Source organism: Mustelus asterias, chromosome 12 (genome assembly GCF_964213995.1).
Source record: "Mustelus asterias chromosome 12, sMusAst1.hap1.1, whole genome shotgun sequence".
Classification (NCBI taxonomy): domain Eukaryota; kingdom Metazoa; phylum Chordata; class Chondrichthyes; order Carcharhiniformes; family Triakidae; genus Mustelus; species Mustelus asterias.
In genome coordinates this window covers 21,068,297-21,094,173 of record NC_135812.1, presented here as the reverse complement: position 1 = coordinate 21,094,173, position 25,877 = coordinate 21,068,297, and the positions used below count along the sequence as shown (strand labels likewise).

Sequence of the window (25,877 nt, the reverse complement as noted above, 5' to 3'; positions counted from 1 at the left end):
AACTAATACAACTACGGTTAGAGATCTTTTTTCTACAAGTCAGTGAACACCTGACTGCTTTGTTACTTTTCCAGTAACAAGTACACTTGGTGGGGGAAGCAGGAAGGAATAAATATTCATCTTCAATGAGCTTAGCAGTGCATTCAACTGGGTAGTACTATTTTCATGGGGAGGAAGCAAACTAGACGTTCAAGAATGGATGTATTCTCAATTCTTAATGAAGTCCTAAACTTACAGCACAGCCTATACAAATGTTAACCTATTTCCAAAATAGGATTTCTGACAGTTTAAACAAAATGCATTTTCCAAATTGCATTAAACTTGAACAAATTTAAGTTTACAGAATTTTAATCTTTGTGAACTTGCACAAAACCAACACTGAACAAACAGAACTTTTCATCTTATTTTTAAACTGTTTATTAAGCCACTTTGCATAAAGTATATGAGAGAAAAAAATAATTACTACCCGTTTTTCTTTTGTCGGGAGTCTGGAGAGACTGAGCAGTAAAGTACTCTGAATTTTCACTTTTGCCTATATATGCATTTAGTCTGGGCACCATGACATAATGGACAACACAACAAACAAACTCAATGCAAGTTGACCAACTCTCTAATTTACCCCGTTATTAGGTCACCATCTATCCACTTGTACGAAATGAATAATTTTAGCTTCCAGGAGTACTGTTGAAGGCTTGATATGGATTACATTTGCAACTTCTGGAATTTCACACAAGATGAAATACTAACTCATGACAGAGCTTAATTATTTAAAGGTAACATTTTAAATAAAAGTATACCTTACATGTGGGTCTTTAGGTCAAATTTCCTGAAATGCTAATGCGTCATACAAGAACAAAATTAGCAGAAATGATATGGAACGGTACAAGTATGACTCTACAGATGAACTTGAACGCCTCCAAAAATAACTGGTGTACTAGTTAAAAGTTTTAGAAAAACTTCTCACTACTATAAAAGTACACATCTATAAAAGAGAGTCAAGCAATGTCCAACAAATTAGCTGGCCAACATAATATATCATAATCACAAGACATTGTAGGATTTAATACTCTTGCAGTTAAAATGTTTATATTGGGTCCAGTGAGGTCATGCCATGCAACCAATTTGTTACCTGTGCAGGCATAAGAAAGGGCATTCAAAAAGGCAAGAGGCTCTAAAAACGTCAGTGATACTATAAAAGAAAAACGCCATAAAAGAAACTAGTATAAAATGTTTACTTTGGCTCAACTGTTCTATGTCAAAAAGCCAGCAGTTAGTTGAGTAGTATATTTTATGACAACTGTATTGCAATCTGGGGAAAGCTATTTCCAAGCACCACTCTCCTGTTTCCAATAAGAACCTAAGAAACAGGAGCTAGAGTAGGCCAAATCACCCCCTCAAACCTGCTCCAACTTTTTTAATATTCATTAGATTTCAGCTGAACGGACATCAACTCCACTTTCCCAATCTATTCCTCGATTTCTTTAGTGCAATTTATCAATCTCTGTCATGAGTTATATTCAATGACTGAACGTACACAGCCCTCTGGAGTAGAAAAATCTAAAGATGCTCAATCCTCCAAGTGAAGAAATTTCTCATCTCAGGGCTAAACATGCCTTAATGAAAGCCATGTCTCCTAAATTCTCCAGCAAGGGTGCTACAATTCCTCAGCTGTCAAATCCTCAGGATTTTATCTACGTCTGTGAAATCATCTCCCATTTGGCTCATTCTACTCAATCTCTCATCATAGGAGAGCCTTCGTTTTCCAAGAATCATTCTCGCAAACTTACATTGCACTCCTTCTAAGGCAAGTTTATTCTTTTCTGTGGCATAGAGACCAAAGATGTACGTAGGTCACCACATAGTATTTTTATACTCCAACCCCATTATTTCTTGCTGGACCTCAATGTTTGGGAAAAGAGCAGCCAAATTCTCCCCAATATCAACGTCTCCCGATTTCTTACCTTTTAAAACAAAAACTTTTATATTCTTCCTACCAAAAGTGAATAATTTCACACTTCTCCACATGCTACTCCATCGACTAAATTCTCCTCTACTTAAACATCCTGTAAAGCTTAGCAGCCTCTGTGTCCTCCTCACAGGGTACAGGTTCAACAGCATGTCTAGTTTTCAACAATACTCCAATATGTGTTTCATAGGAAAATCCTGCCACGTTCGCTCCACGCCTTTGACACGTTTTGCTGCACTTTGTAAATAGTGAAGGATTATAGCAAGGAATCGTGGCATTGGAAGAAAAGAAGCAAGAGCCCCAGTTAAAAAGTGGCAACCCCAGGTACGAGGCAGAGAAATAGTTTCTTTCAGGAGGGAAAGTAAGAGCAGCTGCTTGGAGGACAAGCGATGAGAAAACCCCAATCTATCTTTATGGACAAAACATGGTTTATTGATCAGTAAAATCAGAAACCCGCACCAGGACACCATTTGAGCTTATTGGTAATTTATGTTGCCTGAATTCCAGTGAAACAAAATGAACTATGCCAGCATAAAAACAGCTGAGCTTACATTAGAATCAACTCACAATTTGAAATTTAGCCAACCCATTAAATACAAGCTGTGATAACACATTTTCACATTACATTAGTCAAATTAGAACACTATGGTAAGTTTTGTTGCAAAATATCTAGTCCTGAAATTTGCCCATGATTGTAATCTTGGAGAGATGCCTCCTCACCACACTTAAAGGTCATGTATTCAAATTGTTCTTAAAGCCGTACTATTGAATGTATATTTTGCCTCATATTTGGAGAATATTTAATGTTAAAACTTACGACACTCCATTCATTAGCAATTAACAGTTCCTTTTAATATTAATGAAATCCTCACAAGTTAACCAAATTCAATATAATGCTGAGAGGTACATCATTTAAATAATTTAACTTCAAACACTGACTATTAGTAGAACTGGTTACATCAATAACATTAATTATATTTTCAACAATGATGAAAATATGCATATTATCTTAAAGCAGATGATTTTTTTTTTTTAGGTTCCACAAAGCAGTAAACTCAACTGGAATAGATCCTGGTATTAAAAAACTAAAATAGCTTTAACAAATCTGTATGGTAACCCATGCCATACCTTCACACAGTTCATTGTAGAAGTGTGAAGGTATGACATGGGTTACCGTACAGATTTGGACATTGTACAAAACCCTTGCAGAGTAAGGGTTTCCAAATGACAAACTAGAGATAGATCACCAAGCCATTTTTTCTGGACTGTGGAAAACAGTGAGGAGTCAAGACAGGTTTCTGTCACACTTGGGAAATTTATTTTGTTTGTTATCTTTGGTATATCTAAAAGGCTTCAAAAACTCACTAAAATTACCTGGTACTCAAAAACTGCCAACTGTCAAAACAGGCTGACCTGTCAAAATTAACAGCAAGTGTTGATAGAAAATTGATCATCCAAGAAAGTATGGTTTACGGACAAGAAATGAACACCCAATAATATCAAAAATGAAAATTTCAGAAGGCCACACCCAACTGCCTACTAAAAAAAACGGCAATTCCGCTTCTCCCCTCTTCCAAATTCCCTTGCATGATACATTGACCAAGAGGATGGACAAACTGTATGCCCAGGTTTTCCAACAGAAGACTAGACACAGAAAAATACTTTCTCTGAAGAAGTTCCTGGTCTCTAAGCAATACAGACAACATCACTGGACAAAATTAATCACAAAGCCAGAACGCCTGAAGCATCAAACAGGCTTTGCTACAGCAGGCAAACTCACCTGAGTAAATAGTTACAAGACAGCACAGATAGTTATTAATCTGGCATCCATTTTTGTACACAACTCGATTGACTTAATAGTTGTGTCAGGAATGTGGTGGAAGAAACTCTGACATTTGGCAGTTACCGCTTCCAAATGCAATGTTGCAATGTGCAATTTATGATACTAAAAAAAATTCTAAAGCCATCAAATCACAGAGGACTTCCATTTATCAAGGATTGTTAGGTGGCAAGATTTAGATCACAGACATGTTCACACAGAATTGCCCTCGAAAGAGAGAAACTGGCACAAAGGATCTTACTGCTTCTATACACGAGAACCTACCGATTAATTTATTGCCATTTCCAGTTGTTTTACTCTGGATCGAACTGAATATAAACAAATCTAACCAGGAGGCTACTGATATCAAGCAAGAAGATACACTCAGTTTTTGCTACCTTGCAGTGGAGCTCAATAACAACTTGGGATGGAAAATGACCAGTTAAAACAGAAACTGATAATAATCAGCAAACTTTTCCAAATCATTTAACTTTTGATCTGCAGATTGAAAAACACGGAATCATTTAGAGGCAAAACAAGGAGGAGAGTTTTGGATGACCTTTGGATTACAGTCTAGAGTAATGGTGAGCATGTGAAATTTTTGTACAATGTCCATTTCAATGGTTTATGCAGTGTGGAAGATGAGGTTGGCCAGGAGAACATGGATAGTCAGTCCATCCTGGAACTGACACAGGCATTGATCAGGGTTTTGGCAGCAGATGGGCTCAGGAAATGTTGGAGACGAGTGACGTTCTGGAAAAGGAAGTAGGCGGTCTTTCTGACGTCAAAACCATGGGGTCAGAAGAACATTTAATCTTTTGAGGTGAAAAAAGGAAACTTAATTGCTTATTTAACGGCCTTTTCTTTTTTCCCCACATGATTTGTACTCAGTTTAGATTGGCTTTGTTGCACTCTGCTGCCAGAATGACTCTCAACCAAATGTGTTATTTTGCCACATTAATTTAGCAAAACAAATACATTCTCCACAAGAAAACTTACTTCTATGAGGACTGTAATCTGTTTGAAGGTAATGAAAATCTTAAGAAAGCCATAATATACTGGTCATTACAATGAACATCAACTTTAGAAATGATATTTACCTTTTAAAAGAAAGTATATTTCACCACAATTATTTCAACATGTGGTATTTGGTTTCTTTGCATCCCGAAATGCAAACGTAACTCCTTCTTTACTGCAAGCCACCTTATTAAATCCATTTCCCAGTCTCTTTCAATGTCCACCTCAGGTAAATGCACAAGTTTCATGTCACCAAAATTGAATCCATCCAATCAGCTGCCTCTGCCATTTTTCTCCCTTTCCCCAGCCCACCTGGCCCAACTTCCTCTCAAGCTGTCCACCCCCATCCCAGAACTTGTACCTTGCTTTAGGTTCTGTCCTAGTTCATCTTTTGAGACCAAACTGCTGCTCTCAAAACTTTAATCCAACTGAACTACTGAAAACCCAACTTGTTTTCCTAGATCCCATATTAGCTGACATTGCTAACTGTTCTCTCTCCCTCTCAAGCCCTGCCATCCTTTAAAACTACCAGCTCATCTCCAACCTCCCTTTCCTCTCTAAAGTCCCAGTATAAGTTGTCCGCTCCCAAATCCTTACCCATCTTTCCTTGAATGCTTCAATCCCTTCAATCATGTTTCCAACCCTGCCACATTACCAAAATAGCTCTTATCTAGGCCACAAATTATATCCAATGTAAATGTGATAAAGGCAAACTATAGCACCTCAACCTTCTTGACCTGCCTGCAGTCTTTGACATGATCTTCCCCCAACCACACTCCACCATCATCCAGCTGGGTGGGATTGAAAGTGTCAGGTTCAATTTGCATCCAAATAAAACCAGGCTTCTCTTCCCACTCGCACACCTTTAGCTCTGGCATTCCAAGGATCGATCCTTGGGACTCTATTTCTCACATACATTCTGTTCCTCGGTAATAGAGTTCAAAAACACACCAGTTTCCACACATACACTGATGATATGCAACCTTTAGCTCACCAACCCCCTTCCTGACCATTCCATTGTCTCTAAATTGTCAGTCTGCTTATCTATCATCCCGTGCTGGATGAGAAATTTCATCCAATTAAACACCAGGAAGACTGAAGCCATTGTCTTTGATCCCCCCCACAATAAACCCTGTCATTGCCACCGACTCCACCCTGTTGGCCCCCAACAACTGAGACTGAATGAAATAGTTTGCTACTTCCGTATCATACTCAACCCCAGGATGAACTTTCAACCACATATTAAGATTACTAAACTCGACCCCTGCATTAGTTCTTCTGCAACCAAATGCTCATTCATGCTTTAGTTATCTTCAGAATTGACTGCACAATCACATCCCAAGGCAGCTTCCCACATTTTACCCTCTGCTGCCCATGTCCTAACTCTCACCAAATCGTGTTCACCCATCACCCCTTTCTTGCTGACCTAAACTAGTGCCCAACTAAGCACCACCTTAATTATAAAATTCTCATCTTCGTTTCTAAATCAGTCTGAGGCCTGACCCTCCCCTAACACTGTAATCTCCAGCCAGACAACAATCTACAAGGGTTACTAATGCGCAGGCTGTAATGTGAAGGAGTGGGCTTGGAAAGCGACAGCAAAACAATTGGCTTCAAAAAAATTTCTAGACCAGGTCAAAGGATGTGGGAAATAAAGCCAATTCTAGCATTCTTACTGTTTTGACAAACTTCAGATCTGAAACCATGGTAATCTAAAATTATTTGCTGCATTAATACACAAAATGATGAGGAAAGGCAGTTAAGTGCTAATCCAGGTCAAACCAAGTAGTAAGTATTCTACAAGCGCGGAAAAACAAAAGCAGTTAAAGAGAGCTTGATTTCTGCTCATCAGAATTGAACCTAATGCCACCATCCGATCTTTATGAACTACTTCAAAATCTTACTTGAGGGTCATTAACCATAAACAAAAATTATTTTGTCAAAACCGCTTAAACTATTTGAGAATATCAACGGTTTGGTTGAGTGGGCAGGAAAGTGGCAAATTGAATTCAACCCAGAGAAGTGAACGGTAATGCATTTGGAGAGGACAAATAAAGTTAGGGAAAACAATAATTGAGAGGATATTGGGAGGGGTAGAGGAAATGAGACACCTCAGAACGCATGTCCACAGGTCTCCGAAAGTGGTAAGACAGATTGATGGGGTGTAAAGAAAGCATACCGAATCCTTTCCTTTATGGGACATAGAATACAAAAGTATAGATGCAATGACAGGACTGTACAAAACATTGTTTAAGCCACAGCTGGAATTGTGTACACAGTTCTGGTCTTCACATAACGGAAGGACACAATTGCTCTGGAGAAGATAGAGGAAATTTACAAGAATGTTGCTGCAGCTTGAAAATTGCAGCTTTGAGGAAACATTGGACAAGCGGTCCTCCTTGAAACTGAGGAGACTGGGGCATGAGCTGATTGAGGGTACAAGATTATGAGGGGCCTAGACAGAGTAGACAAGGATGCCCTGCTTTCATCAGGAGAGAGAATTACCTGGGCGCACAGATTTATAGTGACTGATAGAAGGATTAGAAGGGACAGGAGGAAAATCTTCTGCACCCAGATGGTGGTGGGTGTTTGGATTCTGCCAGTAGAATTTACCAGTGGAGGCAGAAACCCTCTGCTTATTTAAAAAGGTACCTAGATCAGCACCTAAAGTGCTGTAACTTGCAAAGCAACGGAGCGGGTGCAGGAATTAGAATGGGCAGCTAGATGTGTTTTCTTTTTTGGCTGTGCATGGACTGAATGGCCTATTTCTATGCTGCAACCTTTCTATGGTTCTATTAATATTCATGAAATTACAATTTAAAACAAACAAGCTTGAGGTGTTTCACCAATCCAACAGGCTCGCCAAAGGCACGTAAAATAAATCTGTCAAAGTAAACACCTTTCTTTAAAGCAAGCATTTCACTAATTGCCTGTCTTTAATTGATAAATACTGATATGTGGCAGTTACTCTTACTGCATCACAAGTCACAAAATTAGTTAAACCATGAGACGCAATATTTAAACACACATGGCAGTGCAGTGACACATTAAAACATCAGTTTCGAAATAAAGTCAGCATTCAAATGAACTGAGACAGTTAGGATTGTTCATCACCTAACTGGTTCCAACAGTGTTAACTTTAAATCCAACATTACAAATAACAGCCATTATATCAAAGGATCAAAGACTAACTGTTGCATTTTCTTAAAATGACATTTGCTACATTAGTACCCACTCTATCCCCGTGCGTTTACCATGGCTAATCCACCTAACCTATACATCTTTGGACTGTGGGAGGAAACCACAGCACCCAGAGGAAACCCACGCAGACATGGAGAAAGCATGCAAACTCCAGACAGTCACCCAAGGCCGGAATCGAACCTGGGTCCCTGGCCTTGTGAGGCAGCAGAGTTAACCACTGTGCCTCCATGCCTCGATAAAGTCAAGGCAAAAGAAACTATGGATCAATCTTTCCAACTAAACTTAGAAAACTCTATGTAGAAAAAATACATTGGAGGTAGTGTATAATCACCAAATTAACTTTCAATAATACAACATACTGTTTAGCTCAATGACAACAGAACTATCTTTCATTATTTTCCTCAATCAACGCTTCCCCACTGGCTTCAAAAATAGTCTAATAAAACCTCATTCTGCATGATCCAATACATATCTTCAGCTACTAAATATTATAGCCAAATAATACCTTTTAAAAAGCCTTAACCAACACGGCATTCAATTCTTGAAAACCACTACTAATGGTCCACAAAACATTTACTGCATGGATATTTTTTAAATGCTCAAAGACTTGACTGAAACTGTTTAGAGTATCATTCATAAATGAAAAACAGACAATGGTACCAGACAGAAACAACACAATTAACTGTCGCTATCTTCCCCACAATCACAACGACTTCTGTTATAGTCACCTGTTGCTCAAAATAAATGATGAGCTAGACTGAGGATTAAATGTTAACTGTCTTCAAATAAACATTCAGGTTTGTGCGTCTATATAAACTATATTCTGAATAAGCAAAGTTTTATAATGCCTGACATTTGTGTTAGCATTGTCCATGTTGTTTCTGGATTTTGCCTTTATCATTAGTACAATAGGGAATCTATAATGCAGAATAAGCTACAGGGCATTTATATAATGGTGCAACAGTACATATGGAATCTCGCTATAGGTTAATCCAAGGAAAAAGAGTCACGGCTGATCAGTCTTTTCTAAAATGTTGGAAATACACAACATCTTAAAAGTAGCAGCCACCTTCAGACAGGTTCCTTTGTACAATGACATATCACAGTTAAAATCTTGCTAGGAGAGTAACAGTTCAATTTTCTTCAGTGGATAATCCAACTAGGTGAGAATCTCGCCTTGTTCATGGTGACTGCGAGCCTACTTCTACTACCAAGCTCATTGCCATTCAGGCTCTATGCCAAGAGGCCCACAAGATTACCTCCAGTCCAAACCCCAATTTTTCTTTCCATCTCAATGTTTGTAAGTACTCTGCACAAAAAATATCAGTTTCCAAAGACGAGGTTTAAAATGAAAGTGACTATAATCTAAAGGAACATTTATTTTTTGAGGCTAAGACCTAAACATCTGGCTACGTAATTAATTTTGCTAGTGAAAGCAGAAGCACTATTGCAATCCTTAGAGCAAACAGAATGCAGTAATTAAAAGAAAAATCACTGCTCCCTCTGCATTAATGTTTATTGGGAAGTTTGCTAATTAGTAGGTGCTATTAAACAAAAATTGACATGCACATCATTTGCACTAAATATGTCCCAAATATTTCAACTGGCATCCTCTCAACTAAAGAATTTCTCAGTTGAAACTTCCATTCAAATTTCAGACAACCTCTGCCTCTATTCGTACCATAATTTTACATCACTCAAAAATCCCAAACGTAGAAATTAAAGAACAGATCAGCTTCTGCGACTAGTAAAACACTAGGTGTAATGAAGTTAAGGGATGTCATAATTCTTAGAAGCACCAAAATTAATCCCTAGTTTCCAACTACACAGGAACATAAAAAGACAGCAAAAAGAAATGCTCTGACCATGACTATCGAATGCTAAACTTTCCAAACATTAAATCACTCCATCCAACGTTCGTTCCATATCATTGAGTACATAACCTGGGCCATTAATAAGTGCCTTCCATTAAACAGACAGAACTTAAGAACTGAAATATTTATAGTTCCATGAGTTACAGAATGAGCAATGCACCTGAAGCCACTATTCCAGCTTTTCTTCATAGCCCTGGAAGATTTCCCTCTTCGGATAACAATCCAACTCTCTTTTCAAAGCCATAATCGAATTTGCCTCTACCACATTTGCAAGCAATTCCAGAACGTAAACAGAAACCTGCTGGAAAATTTCAGCAGGTCTCAGGATGATCCTTCGTCAGAGCTGGTTTCTGACTCGCAACATTGGCTCTATTCTCTCTCCACAGACGCTATCTGACCTGCTGGGATTTTCCAGCATTTTCTGTCTGTTTCAGATTCCAGCATCCACAGTAATTTGCTTTCATCAGTCCAGAACCTAACCATTTCCTGCGCAAAAATATTTTTTCTCATGACACCATTGCTTCTTTTGTTTGATGATGTTTTGGATTTCATTCATCCTGAATACCTGAAGTCTTGCATGATCATGCAAAGGTTATGCCAACTTATCATAAACAGTGGCTTAAAACTATTGTGCATTTCCTTCAAAATTTAGCACATCAAATCACAACTTCCTGCTTGACTCTGCAAGCTTTCAAACTGCAGTGAGGGCATGTAAATGATAAAACCCATTCAAGAAAATTCATTAAACTGTTAGTTGTATGTTCAAACGGAGTTAAGACTACATCTTTATGAGGGAAATACCTTCAGTGACCTCAACTCTATCCTAATTTGCTACTGCAACTACATTGTTCTTTTTAGCAAAAATACAAGCACCACCTATAGGTTCAAACAAACAAAAGGTTTTTTAAAAAAAATCAAGGGCAAGAGTAGCCATTTGATCCACTGAAGCTTAATTAAGTCACACCCTATATTGAAGCAATGCATAGAGAATGGTCAATGACCAACTTGTTAACTCTGTTCTCCTCTCCAAAGATGCTGTCTGACTTGAGTATTCCCAGCATTTTCTGTTTTTGTTTCGGACATCCATCTGCGCTACTTGGTTTTGATACAAGGAGGATTGGCACAAAATACAAGTAGTGTACAGTTATCACACAAAACTGATGAGTCAAACACCTAGTAAACCACATCCTCCAGAACTAATGACAGAAAAACCCCCAATAAATGGCATGTGGTACAGCCCAATTTTGTGGGTTTAATCAGTTGTATCATTTTAAACAAGGACCTTGTGCAATGCCTTTTAAAAGTTTTGATGCAGTGTTATAGAATGTGACCTGATACTCGAACTTGGAAGAGTCCTACTTAGGAAAACTCCCTCAAAGAGCACATTAATGTTAAATAAATGCAGCATGACATTGCGGATTACAGCCAACATTGTTTGGGGCCCTATCACGCAGCACTTCAAGGTCCATCACCACTTCTCAAGACATCATTCAATTGGCAACAGCTGTGGCATCGGCAGGTACGCACACTACAAGAATATTTTCACCTCCAATCTAATGGTATATAGTAAAAATCCATAATTAAATGGAGGCACTAAAGTACTGCACTGGATTTTTTTCAATATACATAGAGATGCCAGTTGACAAAATTCCATAAAGAGCGGGTTATCTGGAGTCTTAACATAAAATTGATATTGTTTACATAGCAGCATATCCCCTGCGGCAAGAAGCTTTGTGCAACTTCCTGCACTCAAAAACTATCGGGGGTTTCATACCCAATTAACACTTAAAACTTCAAAAATGAAGTCATACACTGCAAAAGCTAATCATATGAAAAAAAAAACAGAACCAGGTTCGGAATTTATGACTGATCAAAAACACCTAATAATCAACCCTTTACTGATTCATTAAAATGGCTGCAGACAAGTACATAATCAGTACAAAAGAGATAACTCTGAGGTCTGGCACACGTGTCCCTTACTTAAGGCAAAAAGACAGAAGTTCTTCTGAACTGAATTTTTACCCTATAACAATAACTGATCAAATACCGCTCTCCCGCACGATCCTAATTTGCCATTAATGTCCAAAGTTCACTTGTCCTGGTTAGTAAATGCAACCGCCCACAGTGGAAGCACGAAAGCAAATATCGTAAAATCACTAATGATCACTGTTTGTTTTTGTGGAGGGGGAGAGGGGGTGTGAACGTTAATAAAATTTAGGCTTAGCCTACTCTTTAATATTGCACAAAAAAATTAGGTTCAATATAGCTGCATTCAGGAATACCACTGAACTCGTAAAAGGTGCCACTCTACTTGTATACTGGCCAAAAGTATCATAATAATGTAGATAAAGCAATTCAATTCATGTTTATATGTCATTAATTACATACTGTATTTTCAGCCTTGGCTTATTTGGCAGCACTCTGGCCTGAGTCAAAAATTCTGAGAGTTCAAGACTCAGTTCAGAATCTTGAGCACAAAAATCTAGGTCACCGAGGGAGTGCTACACATTTCGAGGTATTACTTTTTATGTGCGCTGTTAAACTGAGGCTTTACCTGAGCTCTCAGGTGGTCCTAAAAGATCCCATGGCACTATTTCAAAGAATAGCATTCACAAAGCCCTAGGCGATATTAATTGCTCAATCAACATCACACAAACATTATCTGGTCATTACCATTGTTGTTTGTATACAAAGTGGCTGCTGCAATGCCTACGCTACCTGTTGGTCATTAAACCTTTTAGGACATCCTGAGGTCATGAAAGGCACTATCTAAATGAAAATCTTCTTGTTTTACTGCACAGCTTCTGGTACTGAGCAAACATGAGGAAAGAAAAACAATTAATAGAAACGTTACACCAAAATGCGATCTATTTATTTAGTCCAATTAAACGTCTACATCAAAATAAATGCCAAATTCCAATCTCTGGATTATGGAATATGTTAGAAATTTACAGGGGCCATACACAATTGAGGGCATCACTTGGAGGGTAATGAATAATCCAGCATGTTTTAATAAAACACAAGAATTCTGAAATTCAATACTACTAAATGCTTCAAGTCCATTATGCAAAATTAAATAAAACTTGACAAGAGAACTAATGGTTGACAAGTATGGAGTTCATTTACTTGAGAGATAAAGCCATTAACTAAAACCTTTTTCTACTGCAGAGGCTCTAGAAACAAACCAAACTAGTTTATTGACTGGGGGCAGGGGGAATTTAATGGATTATTCGGACAGTAAACTAACTGGAAAAAAGATATATTTCTAATATCAACCGTAAAGCTTCAGGTGTGAGAACATCTTGCAAAGTACTACTTGTTCTACTTGATATAATATTTTGAACAAAAAACATTAGGTTTTAATAAATTTACACTGACCAAAGTATCACACATTAAAAGTAAAAAAAGTTTTAAATCTCTATCATTGCCACAAAGATTGGAGTTGCCAGGGAGAATGGAATGTCTTTCATGAAGAGCCAAAGTAATAACCTTAACCCTAAAGGATAACATGGCTACTTTTAGGGAGAATTTTTTAAAAAAGGAAGCCTTAAAAATGCTACAACAATAAACCCCAAAGTGTCCCGGAGCGCCCCCAGAACTCCAACACTTCTTTCCAAAATCACCAAGAACGCTGCCAACTCAGTCCAAATCCAACACTAACCTCCCGAACCGAGAAGTCAACTAAAATGGCGCTGCGAATCGAAAATATAATTTAAACGGAGGTCGCCATGTTGCGTATTTGCAAACACACACAAAGTGGAGGAAAGGAAGGCATCCGGCTCATTGCATAGATGGGTGTTCAGGGACCAGGCCTGTGAGTAGGCAGCGATCTCAGAGGACAAGTGAGGCCGTGAAGAGAAGCACAGACGAATGTTTAGTCAGTAACACCCCCCGCCCCCCCACACGTATACATAACCCTACCTTCATGAGGCCCTGTTTGCAAAGTCAAAGGGGGGGGGAAGAGAAGAGATGGCTCAGAACAGCCAGGATCAGAATCGACTGACAGCAGAACCTCACTTGATTAACAGGGGCCACCACATGCTTAAACATTTACAGCTTCTTTCAACCTTTCTAAAGTTCAGATTCAGCTTCGGGCCTCACTCAGACCCCAGTTAGCAATACGGGGGGGGGGGGGGGGGGGGTGTGAAGCAGGTCAGGGTGAGTGGTTTAATCGCAGCTACTGCAGTACAAACAACAGCCAGGTCCATACACTCTGAAGGCAAACCTTGGAAATCACAAGGAAGCACCAGAAAGGAAAGGATGAGGACAAAACTAAACCCTAACCCAAAACAACCTCCCCCTCCCCACCAGTGTAATACAACCCCGAGCCAGGCGCCCCCCTCTCTGGGAAGAGGGGCTGCAGGAAAGGCCGAGGGCTGCAAGCAGTGACTGACCAGCACTGGAGGTGGAAGGCGGCCGGGCAGTGGTCGCAGCAGAGCAGGTCTCCCCCTTCCTTGCAGCTGTCGCAGGTGTCGTGGTTGGTGGCCCGGCCGCTCCGCCGAGGCTCCTTCTCCAGCTTCTTGGCCTTCTTGTCGCTCTCCTCGCTCTTCGGAGGGGCCAGCAACGCTTGGATTTTCTGCAGGCAAGGCAGGGAGGGAGAGGAATAAAGATCAAACATCATCCATCCCCTTTTGTTTTTTTTTGGAAAGGAAAGAGGCAGGAGAAAGCGGCTGTATCAAAGATTAAACTGAAAGGTTTATTTATTCCCCCCCTCTCTCTCTAGCCCCTGCAGGCAGAAATAACAAAAGGACGGATGAGAAAGAAAGAGGCCATTTGTACAGGAGGAGAGGGGGGGGGTGGGGAGATAGATAGAGGGAAGGGTTATTATTATTTCTCGCTGCAGCTTTCAATTTCAATCTGGGTTGCAGATTTGGTTTGGGCCGAGGAGCAAAGGGAAAAAAAAAATCTCACCTCCATCAGCCCTCCGGAGGTATCCAAGTCGTAGACAATCGTCTTGGTCTCCATTTTATCCCACATCCAACACGGCCGCTGTGTGTGTGTGTGTGTGTGTGTATATATATGTGTGTGTCTTTCCCCCTCTCTTTAAGGTGAAGAAGCCCTGTGATGGAGGAGGAAGCAGCCCCCCCTGAGCCGTCTCACCCACAAGAATCCGTCGGGGGAGAAGAAAATGAGGGGTGGGTTCGAGTTCCACCTGAACCCCCGCTTGTGGGGCTCCTTCCCCTCCACTCTCCCCGGGGCCGATCGAAGGCAGGCGGCTTCAACGTGAAGGGAAGCAGCAGCAATAATAATAATAACAACAACGACGACGACGACAGCAACCGGCGGCAATAATAATAATGGTAAATCCACGAGAATCCGCAGCCACCCCGCTCGCACTTCGACGGGCTCCAGCTCCCAGCAGTAGCAGCAGCGACGCCAGGCCTCGGCCTAACCGACGTGAAGCCTTCCCTCCTGGGCGACCATCATCACATCGAGCCACTACTCGCTTTCCATCCGCGCGCAAAGGCAGCACCAGCATGAAGCGGACAATCCGGCGGCGGCTGGACGGGAGGCGCGGCCCGCGGCGGCCGCCACAGGCGCTCGGGGCTGCCCGAAGCCCGCCAGCGCAAAGAACACACACAAACACTCGGGAGGCCGGGCCGCTGCTCGCTTCACATTTTTTTTCTGCCTCCAAGTTGGCGCAAACTTTCCACACACACATCACACGCACTGCGCAGGCGCCACCGATTGGGGGGGTGGAGGGAGGGGGGCCGCGGGGAGGGAAAAGGGACGACTGCGCAGGCGCCCAGAATTCTGACCGAGTTCCCACCGCGCCGGCGCGTGATCTGATGCCCATTGCGCACTCTCCGCCTCCTCCTCCCCCCCCACCCACGTCGCTCGGCTGAGGTTACGCACCCCCTGACGTCGAGCACCCCCTCGTCCCACCGCGTGATGGCCGCCGGGAGGGCTCAGCCAATCCCGCTCCGACTTCCTTTCGTGGGGGGCGGAGACGGGAGGGAGGGCAAGCCTCTTCAAGCCTGCTCACTCCGCATGCGCGCCGTTCTGCCCCTCTCCCCCACGCACCACCCTCCTATACTGCGCATGCTTCATGCCGAGTTCGCCGTAGACAATGACGTAAGCGGTTCCTGAAATGTCTGGCATGCTGGGAGTTGTAGTCAAAGTTCTGAGTACCTGAGTGGTCAAATCATCCAAACTGGAGCCGAGAGAGAACTTTGTCATTGCTATTAGCATTTATTGGTCCTATTCATAACAGTTTCACTTTTTGAGTTCAATTTGGAGCTCTGCCATCAAGTCTTTTGGAGATGGTACCTGAGCAATTTAAGTTTAAGCATTTCAGAAATATCCTCACCGTATACTTAATAATCAGTCCAATAAAAGGCTGCTATCTGGAATGCAAAGTGATAGCATTTTTTTTACTGTTTCATTTGTTTTCCACTAAATTAGTCAAGCAGCAAGAGCAGATATTTGAAATTACACCAGTTCATAATTCCTTATAAGTTCATAAATTCATAAGATATAGGAGCAGAATTAGGCCATTCGGCCCATCGAGTCCGCTCCACCATTCGATCATGGCTGATATGCTCCTCATCCCCATTTTCCTGCCTTCTCCCCATAATCCTTCAACCCATTACCAATTAAAAATCTGTCTAACTCCTCCTTAAATTTACTCACTGTATCAGCATCGGCCGCACTTTGGGGTAGCGAATTCCACAGATTCACAACCCTTTGGGAGAAGTAGTTTCTCCTCAACTCTGTTTTAAATTTGCTACCCCTTATCCTAAGACTGTGGTCTCTGGTCCGAGAATGCCCCACCAGCGCAAGCATCCATTCCATATCTACTTTATCCATACCTTCTATCATTTTGTATACCTCAAATTGATCTCCCCTCATTCTTCTAAATTCCAGAGAGTACGGGCCTAAACTGGTCACTTTCTCTTCATATGACAAACCCCTCATCTCTGGAATCAATCTAGTGAACCTCCTCTGAACTGCCTCCAATACCACTACATCTTTCCTCAAATAAGGGGACCAAAACTGTGCACAATACTCCAGGTGCGGCCTCGCCAATGACTTGTAGTGTTGCAAAAATACTTCCTTACCTTTATATTTTATTCCTTAAGCGATAAATGCCAACATTCCATTCGCTTTCTTTTGTGGTGATATAAACAGGGCCTAGTTTTAAGGCTGATAAAATTGGATATCCTAAATTAAAGAATTGGGCATATTAAAATCAAACATAGTCAAACCTCAGGCAGGCCAATTGTACAATACACAAACGTGTCTGCGCCTGACCCATCAACCACCCATCAAAGGTCGTTGCTGATACTTAGCAGGAGATCATTGCACCTCATTGAAAAGCACCGGCCTATTGTTAGAAGCCCAGATCAGGCCAGATTTTGTCACCAAAAGTTCCTGTAGATACCTTATCTGATAACAAGTTCAACAGCATGGAGATGGACACCTGGGGGGCGGACCCTAGTGTCCTGTCAGGCAAACATCAAGAAACCCACTGGGTATTGGAACCCCCTCCTGGAACCTCATTGGCTGGAAGCCAGAGAAGTTTCTGGAAAGGCAAGCAGGCTGGGGGATAAAGGGACACACTTCGAGTCACACAGGAGCGAAGACTCGACAGGGGAGACGGCCGTGACCATTTGGAAGACTGATCAGAGAAGGAAGGAAGAAGCGGCCGTCGAGACTCACCTTCGTGACGACGGACCAGAGGGACTCAGAGAATCGGACCTGCAGTTCAACCAAACCATCTTTACGGGTAGTATACTTGAATGTGCCAGGGTATCCTCTTGTTTTATGTGGGTAATTTAAGGGTTAATAGTGTTATTATTAATAAACTTGTTGAACCTTTACTTGTGTTTGTCCTTTGTCCATCTTGCAAATAAGGGCACCGGGGTAAAACCTTGGAGTAAGTAAACTGGTTGAAAGTATCTGAGAATTAACAGGTGCAACACTTTATTATCTGCTGCACCTGCATGCTAGTTTTCTGTGACTCATGAACGAGGACACCCAGATCCCTCTGCACCGGAGCACCCCGAAGTCTCTCCCCATTTAGATAATGATAATGCGGTGCTTCCAGCCACTGTTACTGAAATCTAACCCCACTCACCATGACAACTCGCACTTAAATAATGCCTTTAAGATAGGAAAATATGTCAAAGTGTTTTGCTGGGGCATGGTCAGAAAGAAAATTGACACCAAGTCAATGAAGGGGATAAAGGGGGTGATAAAAATGTGGTCAAGTGGTATGCGTTAAGGGGGTGTCTGAAAGAAAGAGAAATATATGGAGAGGCTTGGGAGCAAATTTCAGAGCTTTGGGCCTAAATGACTGATAGCACAGCTGCCAATGTATCCGCAGCTGCCAATGTATCCACAGCTGCAACGCATCCGCAGCAATCCTCAGCCGGAAGTGCCGAGTGGATGATCCATCTTGGCCTCCTCCAGTGGTCCCCAGCAACTCGGATGCCAGTCTCCAACCAATTCAATTCACTCCACGTGATATCAAGAAATGGATGGAGGCACTGGATACTGCAAAGGCAATGGGCCCTGATAACATTCTGACAATAGTACTGAAGATTTGCTCCAGAACTTGCCACTCTCCTAGCCAAGCTCTTTCAGTACAGTTACAACACAGCCATCTACCCGACAATGTGGAAAATTGCCCAGGTATGTCCTGTACACAAAAAGCAGAACAAATCCGACCCGGCCAATTACTGCCCAATCAGTCTACTCTCGATCATCAGTAAAGTGATGGAAGGGGTAATCAACAGTGCTATCAAGAAGCTCCTGCTCAGCATTAACCTACTCAGTGCTGCCCAGTTTGGGTTTTGCCATGATCACTCAGCTCCTGACCTCATTACAGCCTTAGTTCAAACAGGGGCAAAAGAGCTGAATTCCAGAGATGAGGTGAGAGTGACAGCCCTTGACATCAAGGCCGCATTTGACTGAGTGTGGCATCAAGGAGTCCGAGCGAAACTGGAATCAATGGCTATCAGGGGCAAACTCTCTGCTGGTTGGAGTCATACCTGGCACATAGGAAGATGGTTGTGGTTGTGGAGGGTCAGTCATCTCAGCTTCAGAACATCACTGCAGGAGTCCCTCAGGGTAGTGTCCTAAGCCCAACAATCTTCAGCTGCCTCATCCATGACCTTCCCTCCGTCATAAGGTCAGAAGTGGGGATGTTTGACGATGATTGCACAATGTTCAGTACCATTCGTGACTCCTCAGATTCTGAAGCACTCCATGTTCAAATGCAACAAGATCTGGATAATATCCAGGTTTGGGCTGACAAGTGGCAAGTAACATTCGTACTGCACAAATGCCAGGCAATGACCATCACCAATAAGAGACACACTAACCACCGCCCCTTGACATTCAATGGTGTTACCATCACTGAATCCCCAACATCCTTGGGGTTACCATTGACCAGAAACTCAACTGGACTTGATACATACACAATGGCTACAAGAGCAAATCAGAGGCTAAGAATACTACAGCGAGCAACTCACCTCCTGACTCCCCAAAGCCTGTCCACCATCTACAAGGCACAAGTCAGGAATCCCATGGAATGCTCCCCACTTGCCTGGATAGCTCCAACAACACTCAAGAAGCTTGACACCATCCAGGACAAAGCAGCCCGCTAGATTGGCACCACATCCACAAACACCCACTCCCTCCACCACCGTCACTGAGTAGTAGCAGTGTGTAAAATGGGGAACCGGTGGATGTTGTGGAGATAGGCTGGAGGATAAGCTGGGCAGCACGGTAGCACAGTGGTTAACACTGCTGCATCACTGCACCAGGGACTCAGGTTCGATTGTAACATTTGGGTGACTGTGTGGAGTTTGCACATTCTCCCTGTGTCTGCGTGGATTTCCTCTGGGTGTTTCAGCTTCCTCCCACAGTCCAAAGATGAGCAGGTTAGGTGGATTGGCCATGATCCTTCGTGTCCAAAGATGTATAAGAGGAATTGGCAGGGTAAATATGTGGGATTACAGGGGTAGTGTCTGGATAAGATGCTCTGTCGGAGAGTTGGTGCAGACTTGATGGGCTGAATGGCCTTCTTCTGCACTCCAGGGATTCCATGAAAATAGAGCTCCCAAATGGTAGCACTGGTTTCAAATCATTATTGCACACTGATGCCATCTGCCAACTCTGCATATTTCTGGTGAGTGTTAGCTGTTCGTGGATAAACACCTTCACCACCATTTGGTGTAATTCACGACAGAAGCACAGCAAACATAATTTTGTTCCCTTAATGACACCTGTAGTATCCAAACAACAACGCTACTGAGCCAAATTTCGCACCCTCTTTCTCTTAATGTAGTTACACAAACTTTTTGCTTCATAATTTTTTATAAAGCGTGAGAGAAAAAATGTTGGTTAATTGATGGAGAAATACATTTCCAGTGTCATCAATTTGACTTTGCTAAATTTTAAATGTATTACTTCAGTGGAACCTTGTTTCTTATTTATAAAAAAAAACTTGGTACTTTAACACTTCAAAACATTAAGTCAGAGGACAGTTGGGCATGGGTTCACTCCTGTTCATAGAATCCCTACAATGCAGAAGAGGCCATTCAACACACTGAGTCTGCACCAACTCTCTGACAGAGTATCTTACCCAGCCCCTCTCCCCCCTCCTATCCCTGTAATCCTACACATTTACCATGGCTAATCCATCTAACCTACACATCTTGGGACATTAGGAAGCAATTTAGCATGGCCAATCGGTCTGTAGGAGCTTTTTCAGAGGCTAAGTATGATGCTGACTTTCATGAGAGAGATTTCTCTTTATGAATTGCAGTTCAGCAAAACACGCAGACTCACGGAGACAGTATTCTGGTTAAGATGTATCTTTATTTGCCTAGGCCTGGTCAGCGACACAGGAGGGTGATTTGGGGCAGTTCCAAACCACTCTAAATTACATGGGAATCAGCATTACAATTATACTTTTCCCAGAAATCATTTGCCCGCCTACTCTGTTCTTCCTAACCAGGTGAGTCAATCATTTTAGTATGAGTCATTTACCTTGGCCAATGACATTCGACCTTCTGGCAATATGAGAATACATTGGTCAATAAAGCCCGGAAGTTTTCGCCCACTGTCTCCTGGCAACCTACTACGTAAATCCAGAAAGTTCTTTCCCATCGTCTCTTAGCAACTTAATACATAAGTCCGTAGAGTTCAAAAGTTTCCTTTCTCATTGTCTTATGATGTGTACCAGACAATTCTTATCTGGTGTAATGTAAGACCTATTCATTCACCTATTCATTCAGGACTAACTGGAGTCCATACTGATAAAGATTGTGCTCTGTGGCTGTATTGTTCTTAAAAAATGTGGTTTGTCTTACTCAGCTATATCCCACCATGCCTTGGGGCAGTGAAATTTGGCCAAGGTGTACAGAATATTCAAAAATACATGTTTAAACTCTCTAACAGTGATTATATGTGTCTCTATGCAAACAGTACCTTTGTAAAATATACTCCAGTCTTTTTTAGTCTGAAACTCCCTCCTACACCGCCTCTTCTGCACATCTTTGGACTGTGGGTGGAACCTGGAGGAAACCCATGCAGAAACGGGGAGAATGTGCAAACTCGACACAGACAACCACCCAAGATCGGAATTGAACAAAGGTCCCTGGAACTGTGAGGCAGCAATGCTAACCACCGTGCCACCGTTATTTCCTGCCTTGTGCATGTCATAAGGTTCAGGTATTAAATTAATACTTGATACTTCCTAGCTGGAAGAAAAGTTGGACTGAATTAGTAAGTGAATAATTAATCTAACTATTTCAATACAAAGCAAGGCAATAATAGCTAACAGCTCATAATTTTTGTGCTCCATTCAAGTTACACAATACAACTTGCAAACAAATGATTTGGCTGATTCCTAACAAAACTTTCACTTCTGACACTATTCCTGCATGATTCCCTCCTTCCAAAACATGACAAGCATTTTTTAAAACAATTATATTGTTCTTGAAAAATATCCCACTGTTAGTTTCTCTAAAATGTTCAAAATGTATAAGGATCCACAATTGCTGGTGTACAGTGGCTGAGAGTTGAAGAGCTGTGAATTTGATGTACAGTCTCAGGTACAACTAGCTTAGCCTTGGCTCCAAGGTACAGGGTTGTACTTGAGTGAGAACATGTAGACAGAGGGCAAAAAAATGGACAGCTTTTGCGAGAGACCAGAAACTCCAAGGTATATTATGCAGTTAGCCTAGACTCCAACTTTTGCATTTGATTTTGGCAATAGGGTGAGCATGAGATGTTTTGCTCCAGGTATGATGCAATTGACCCACTAGGAAACTTTTATCAAAACAAACTTTATTTAAGAACACAGTTAGAATATAGCATAAAGAATTAGCGTAACTTTTACCAGTTAAAATATTTAAACATGACAAAGTATAATCCTTAACAACTAGCGATCTCTGTAGTTCCAATTCAAAGCAACATCCCCATAGATATACACCCTTCTTCAGAATTAGTTAGCATAAAAAACAAGTATGCTCACATGATGCTAGATTTTACACTTCTGCTCAGAGATCCAGACAGCAGTTTCCAGACTTCAGAGACAGAAAGGGATACCCTCCTCTGCAGCTTTCAAACAGCAACTAAATTTTGAATTCTTAGACAAAGATCCATCCTCACATAGCAGAATCTCAGAGAAAGAGACTTATCTCCTAGCAGATATCAATTTCCAAATTCAGAGAGGGGAAAAGAGAGGCACTGCTCCCTCTCAACTCCAAGCAATATCTAAACAGCATCTAAGCTTGAATTCTCTATGCAAGCCTGGCTCCATTTAGTCATATGTCCCTACCTGTCAATCAACCTGATCAAGTCCTATTCTCAAACCCCCTGGGGAACACTACGAACAGCAGAACAGCATTAGTCCCGATTAAAACAAACATTCTAGCAATTAGAAGCAATTATACTACTGCAGTAACAATACAGATTGCTGGTTATAGTCAGAACGGCACTGATAATTACAAAACTGCCAGAACAGATCCTACACAAGTAACATGACAAAAACAAAAGGGTCACGTAGGGCAAAGTGATCCACCATTGTTGAACACCTACTCAAGGTTATGCAGGCCCTATCAATGTTTGTGCTATCTGCTCATCACAATGATTGTGACATGTAGCCCAGCGCTAAAATACAGGGAGTGTTATCCTAACCCTGCTCTGCAGCTGCAGATCCCAGTTAGAGGTGATCATCTTTTTGGTGAAGCGTAGTCACCTCAGACACTGCTCCAGGCTAACTGGAGGCAGGAGAAGTGTTCACTGAAACCCTGAGGTGAGTTTAGCCTTCTATCAAGATCTCCCCTTCCACTCATTCTTTCCACCCTTTATTCTCCTCCTCCTCATCCCCCTGAGTAGCTTCCTCTCCCTGCTACCTGCGTTCCATCTCCCTGTTTGGTGCAGCCCAAACAGGATTGCACTCTAACTTCCAGACTAATAACAAGCATTCTGCTCCGAGGCCTTCAGGCTCCATTGAACTCCATGGAAAAATCAACTATGCCACACCTCTGATTTGCCAGATCTTCAATAACACAGTGCACAGTAGTTCCACGAGCTCTGCAGCAGCACAGGAATGTCAAAAACACCTCACGTCTATTGCTAATGCCTTTAGATAGTGCTGGTGAGGGGCCATTTCACTGAAGCTGTTTAAGCTGTTCACGGTACCTGAGGTCCAAAACGGCAGGACAGCTGCCTAAACCACTTTTGGTGCAAAACGGTGTTTGACATTGACGATGTCCTGATCTTCCCACTCTGCACACACACACAGTATACTCCGTTCGCATGCTTCCACGCATAGTGCACCACCCAGGCCCTGCTGGAAGTGAATCAGCTGCCATTTTCAGCACTTCCAGACTCTCATAGTTTCAACACTACTGGCAATCCAGAGTCAAATTCTGAGACCCGAGACTCAATAACTCCAATCACAGTTGAAAATACAGTCTGGATATAGTAAAAACCGGACCACACCACTGAAAAAAATAAGACATTAAAGCATTCTTCATTGGATTATTAGTCACAGAACATTCACAATTCGGAAAGCTATAAGGAGTAATTAAACCATACTTCCCTTAAAAAGCTGCTGTTCCCTATTGTACTTGTTCTTTTTACAAAGAACAAAGAACAAAGAACAAAGAACAAAGAACAATACAGCACAGGAACAGGCCCTTCGGCCCTCCAAGCCCGCGCCGCTCCCCGGTCCAGGATTGAATCCTGAATCCAGGATCCCCGCCCAATTTTCCAGCCTATCTACATACCAATATCCTATCCACCGAGCTGTCCCTCACAGCTACGATGCTTTGTTCATTACAACCTATTAACTCACCCCCACCCCCCCATTCCAGACCATGTGATCTCCAGGGAGAGGCGAAAACCCAGAGTGAAAAACCCCAGGGCCAATATGGGGAAAAAAAATCTGGGAAATTCCTCTCCGACCCCCTGAGGCGATCGAAACGAGTCCAGGAGATCACAATGGCCCTGATCGGAAAATGCTTCCCAACCCTAGTCATTTCCACTTCCACGAACACCATATGAATTCCCTGCCCCCGAGACAGGTTCCCAACTATCCGCAGTCTCGCTCTGTACTGGCACCAGCAAGATGATCATAGAATGAAGCCTTGAAACGAGAAACAAGGAACAATTAGCCCGCGCCGCTCCCTGGTCAAAACTAGACCACTCTTTTGTATCCCTCCATTCCCACTCTGTTCATATAGCTGTCTAGATAAGTCTTAAATGTTCCCAGTGTGTCCGCCTCCACCACCTTGCCCGGCAACACATTCCAGGCCCCCACGACCCTCTGTGTGAAATATGTCCTTCTGATATCTGTGTTAAACCTCCCCCCCTTCACCTTGAACCTATGACCCCTCGTGAACGTCACCACCGACCCGGGGAAAAGCTTCCCACCGTTCACCCTATCTATGCCTTTCATAATTTTATACACCTCTATTAAGTCTCCCCTCATCCTCCGTCTTTCCAAGGAGAACAACCCCAGTTTACCCAATCTCTCCTCATAACCAAGCCCCTCCATACCAGGCAACATCCTGGTAAACCTCCTCTGTACTCTCTCCAAAGCCTCCACGTCCTTCTGGTAGTGTGGCGACCAGAACTGGACGCAGTATTCCAAATGCGGCCGAACCAACGTTCTATACATCTGTAACATCAGACCCCAACTTTTATACTCTATGCCCCGTCCTATAAAGGCAAGCATGCCATATGCCTTCTTCACCACCTTCTCCACCTGTGACGTCACCTTCAAAGATCTGTGGACTTGCACACCCAGGTCCCTCTGCGTCTCTACACCCTTTATGGTTCTTCCATTTATCGTGTAGCTCCTCCCTACATTATTCCCACCAAAATGCATCACTTCGCATTTATCAGGATTGAACTCCATCTGCCATTTCCTTGCCCAAATTTCCAGCCTATCTATATCCTTCTGTAGCCTCTGACAATGTTCCTCACTATCTGCAAGTCCTGCCAGTTTTGTGTCGTCCGCAAACTTACTGATCACCCCAGTTACTCCTTCTTCCAGATCATTTATATAAATCACAAACAGCAGAGGTCCCAATACAGAGCCCTGCGGTACACCACTAGTCACAGGCCTCCAGCCGGAAAAAGACCCTTCCACTACCACCCTCTGTCTTCTATGACCAAGTAAGAAGTTTAACAACACCAGGTTAAAGTCCAACAGGTTTATTTGGTAGCAAAAGCCACACAAGCTTTCGAGGCTCTAAGCCCCTTCTTCAGGTGAGTGGGAATTCTGTTCACAAACAGAACTTATAAAGACACAGACTCAATTTACATGAATAATGGTTGGAATGCGAATACTTACAACTAATCCAGTCTTTAAGAAACAAAACAATGGGAGTGGAGAGAGCATCAAGACAGGCTAAAAAGATGTGTATTGTCTCCAGACAAGACAGCCAGTGAAGCTCTGCAGGTCCACGCAACTGTGGGGGTTACTGATAGTGTGACATGAACCCAATATCCCGGTTGAGGCCGTCCTTGT

General features: G+C 42.3%; 1 protein-coding gene across 2 annotated transcripts in view; it reads right to left on the bottom strand.

Moving 5' to 3' along the window:
* Positions 1–15,679, bottom strand: part of phf12b (PHD finger protein 12b) — a 76,246-nt gene extending 60,567 nt beyond the window's left edge. For both annotated transcript variants that reach the window (XM_078224906.1, XM_078224907.1), the window contains exons 1-2: positions 14,789–15,679; positions 14,272–14,453 (exon numbers count right to left, since the gene is read on the bottom strand). In XM_078224906.1, coding sequence (XP_078081032.1) covers positions 14,272–14,453; positions 14,789–14,854 — 248 coding nt within the window. In that variant the 5' untranslated portion in view covers positions 14,855–15,679. The remainder of the gene's footprint in view (positions 1–14,271; positions 14,454–14,788) is intronic.
* Positions 15,680–25,877: the final 10,198 nt, after the last annotated feature.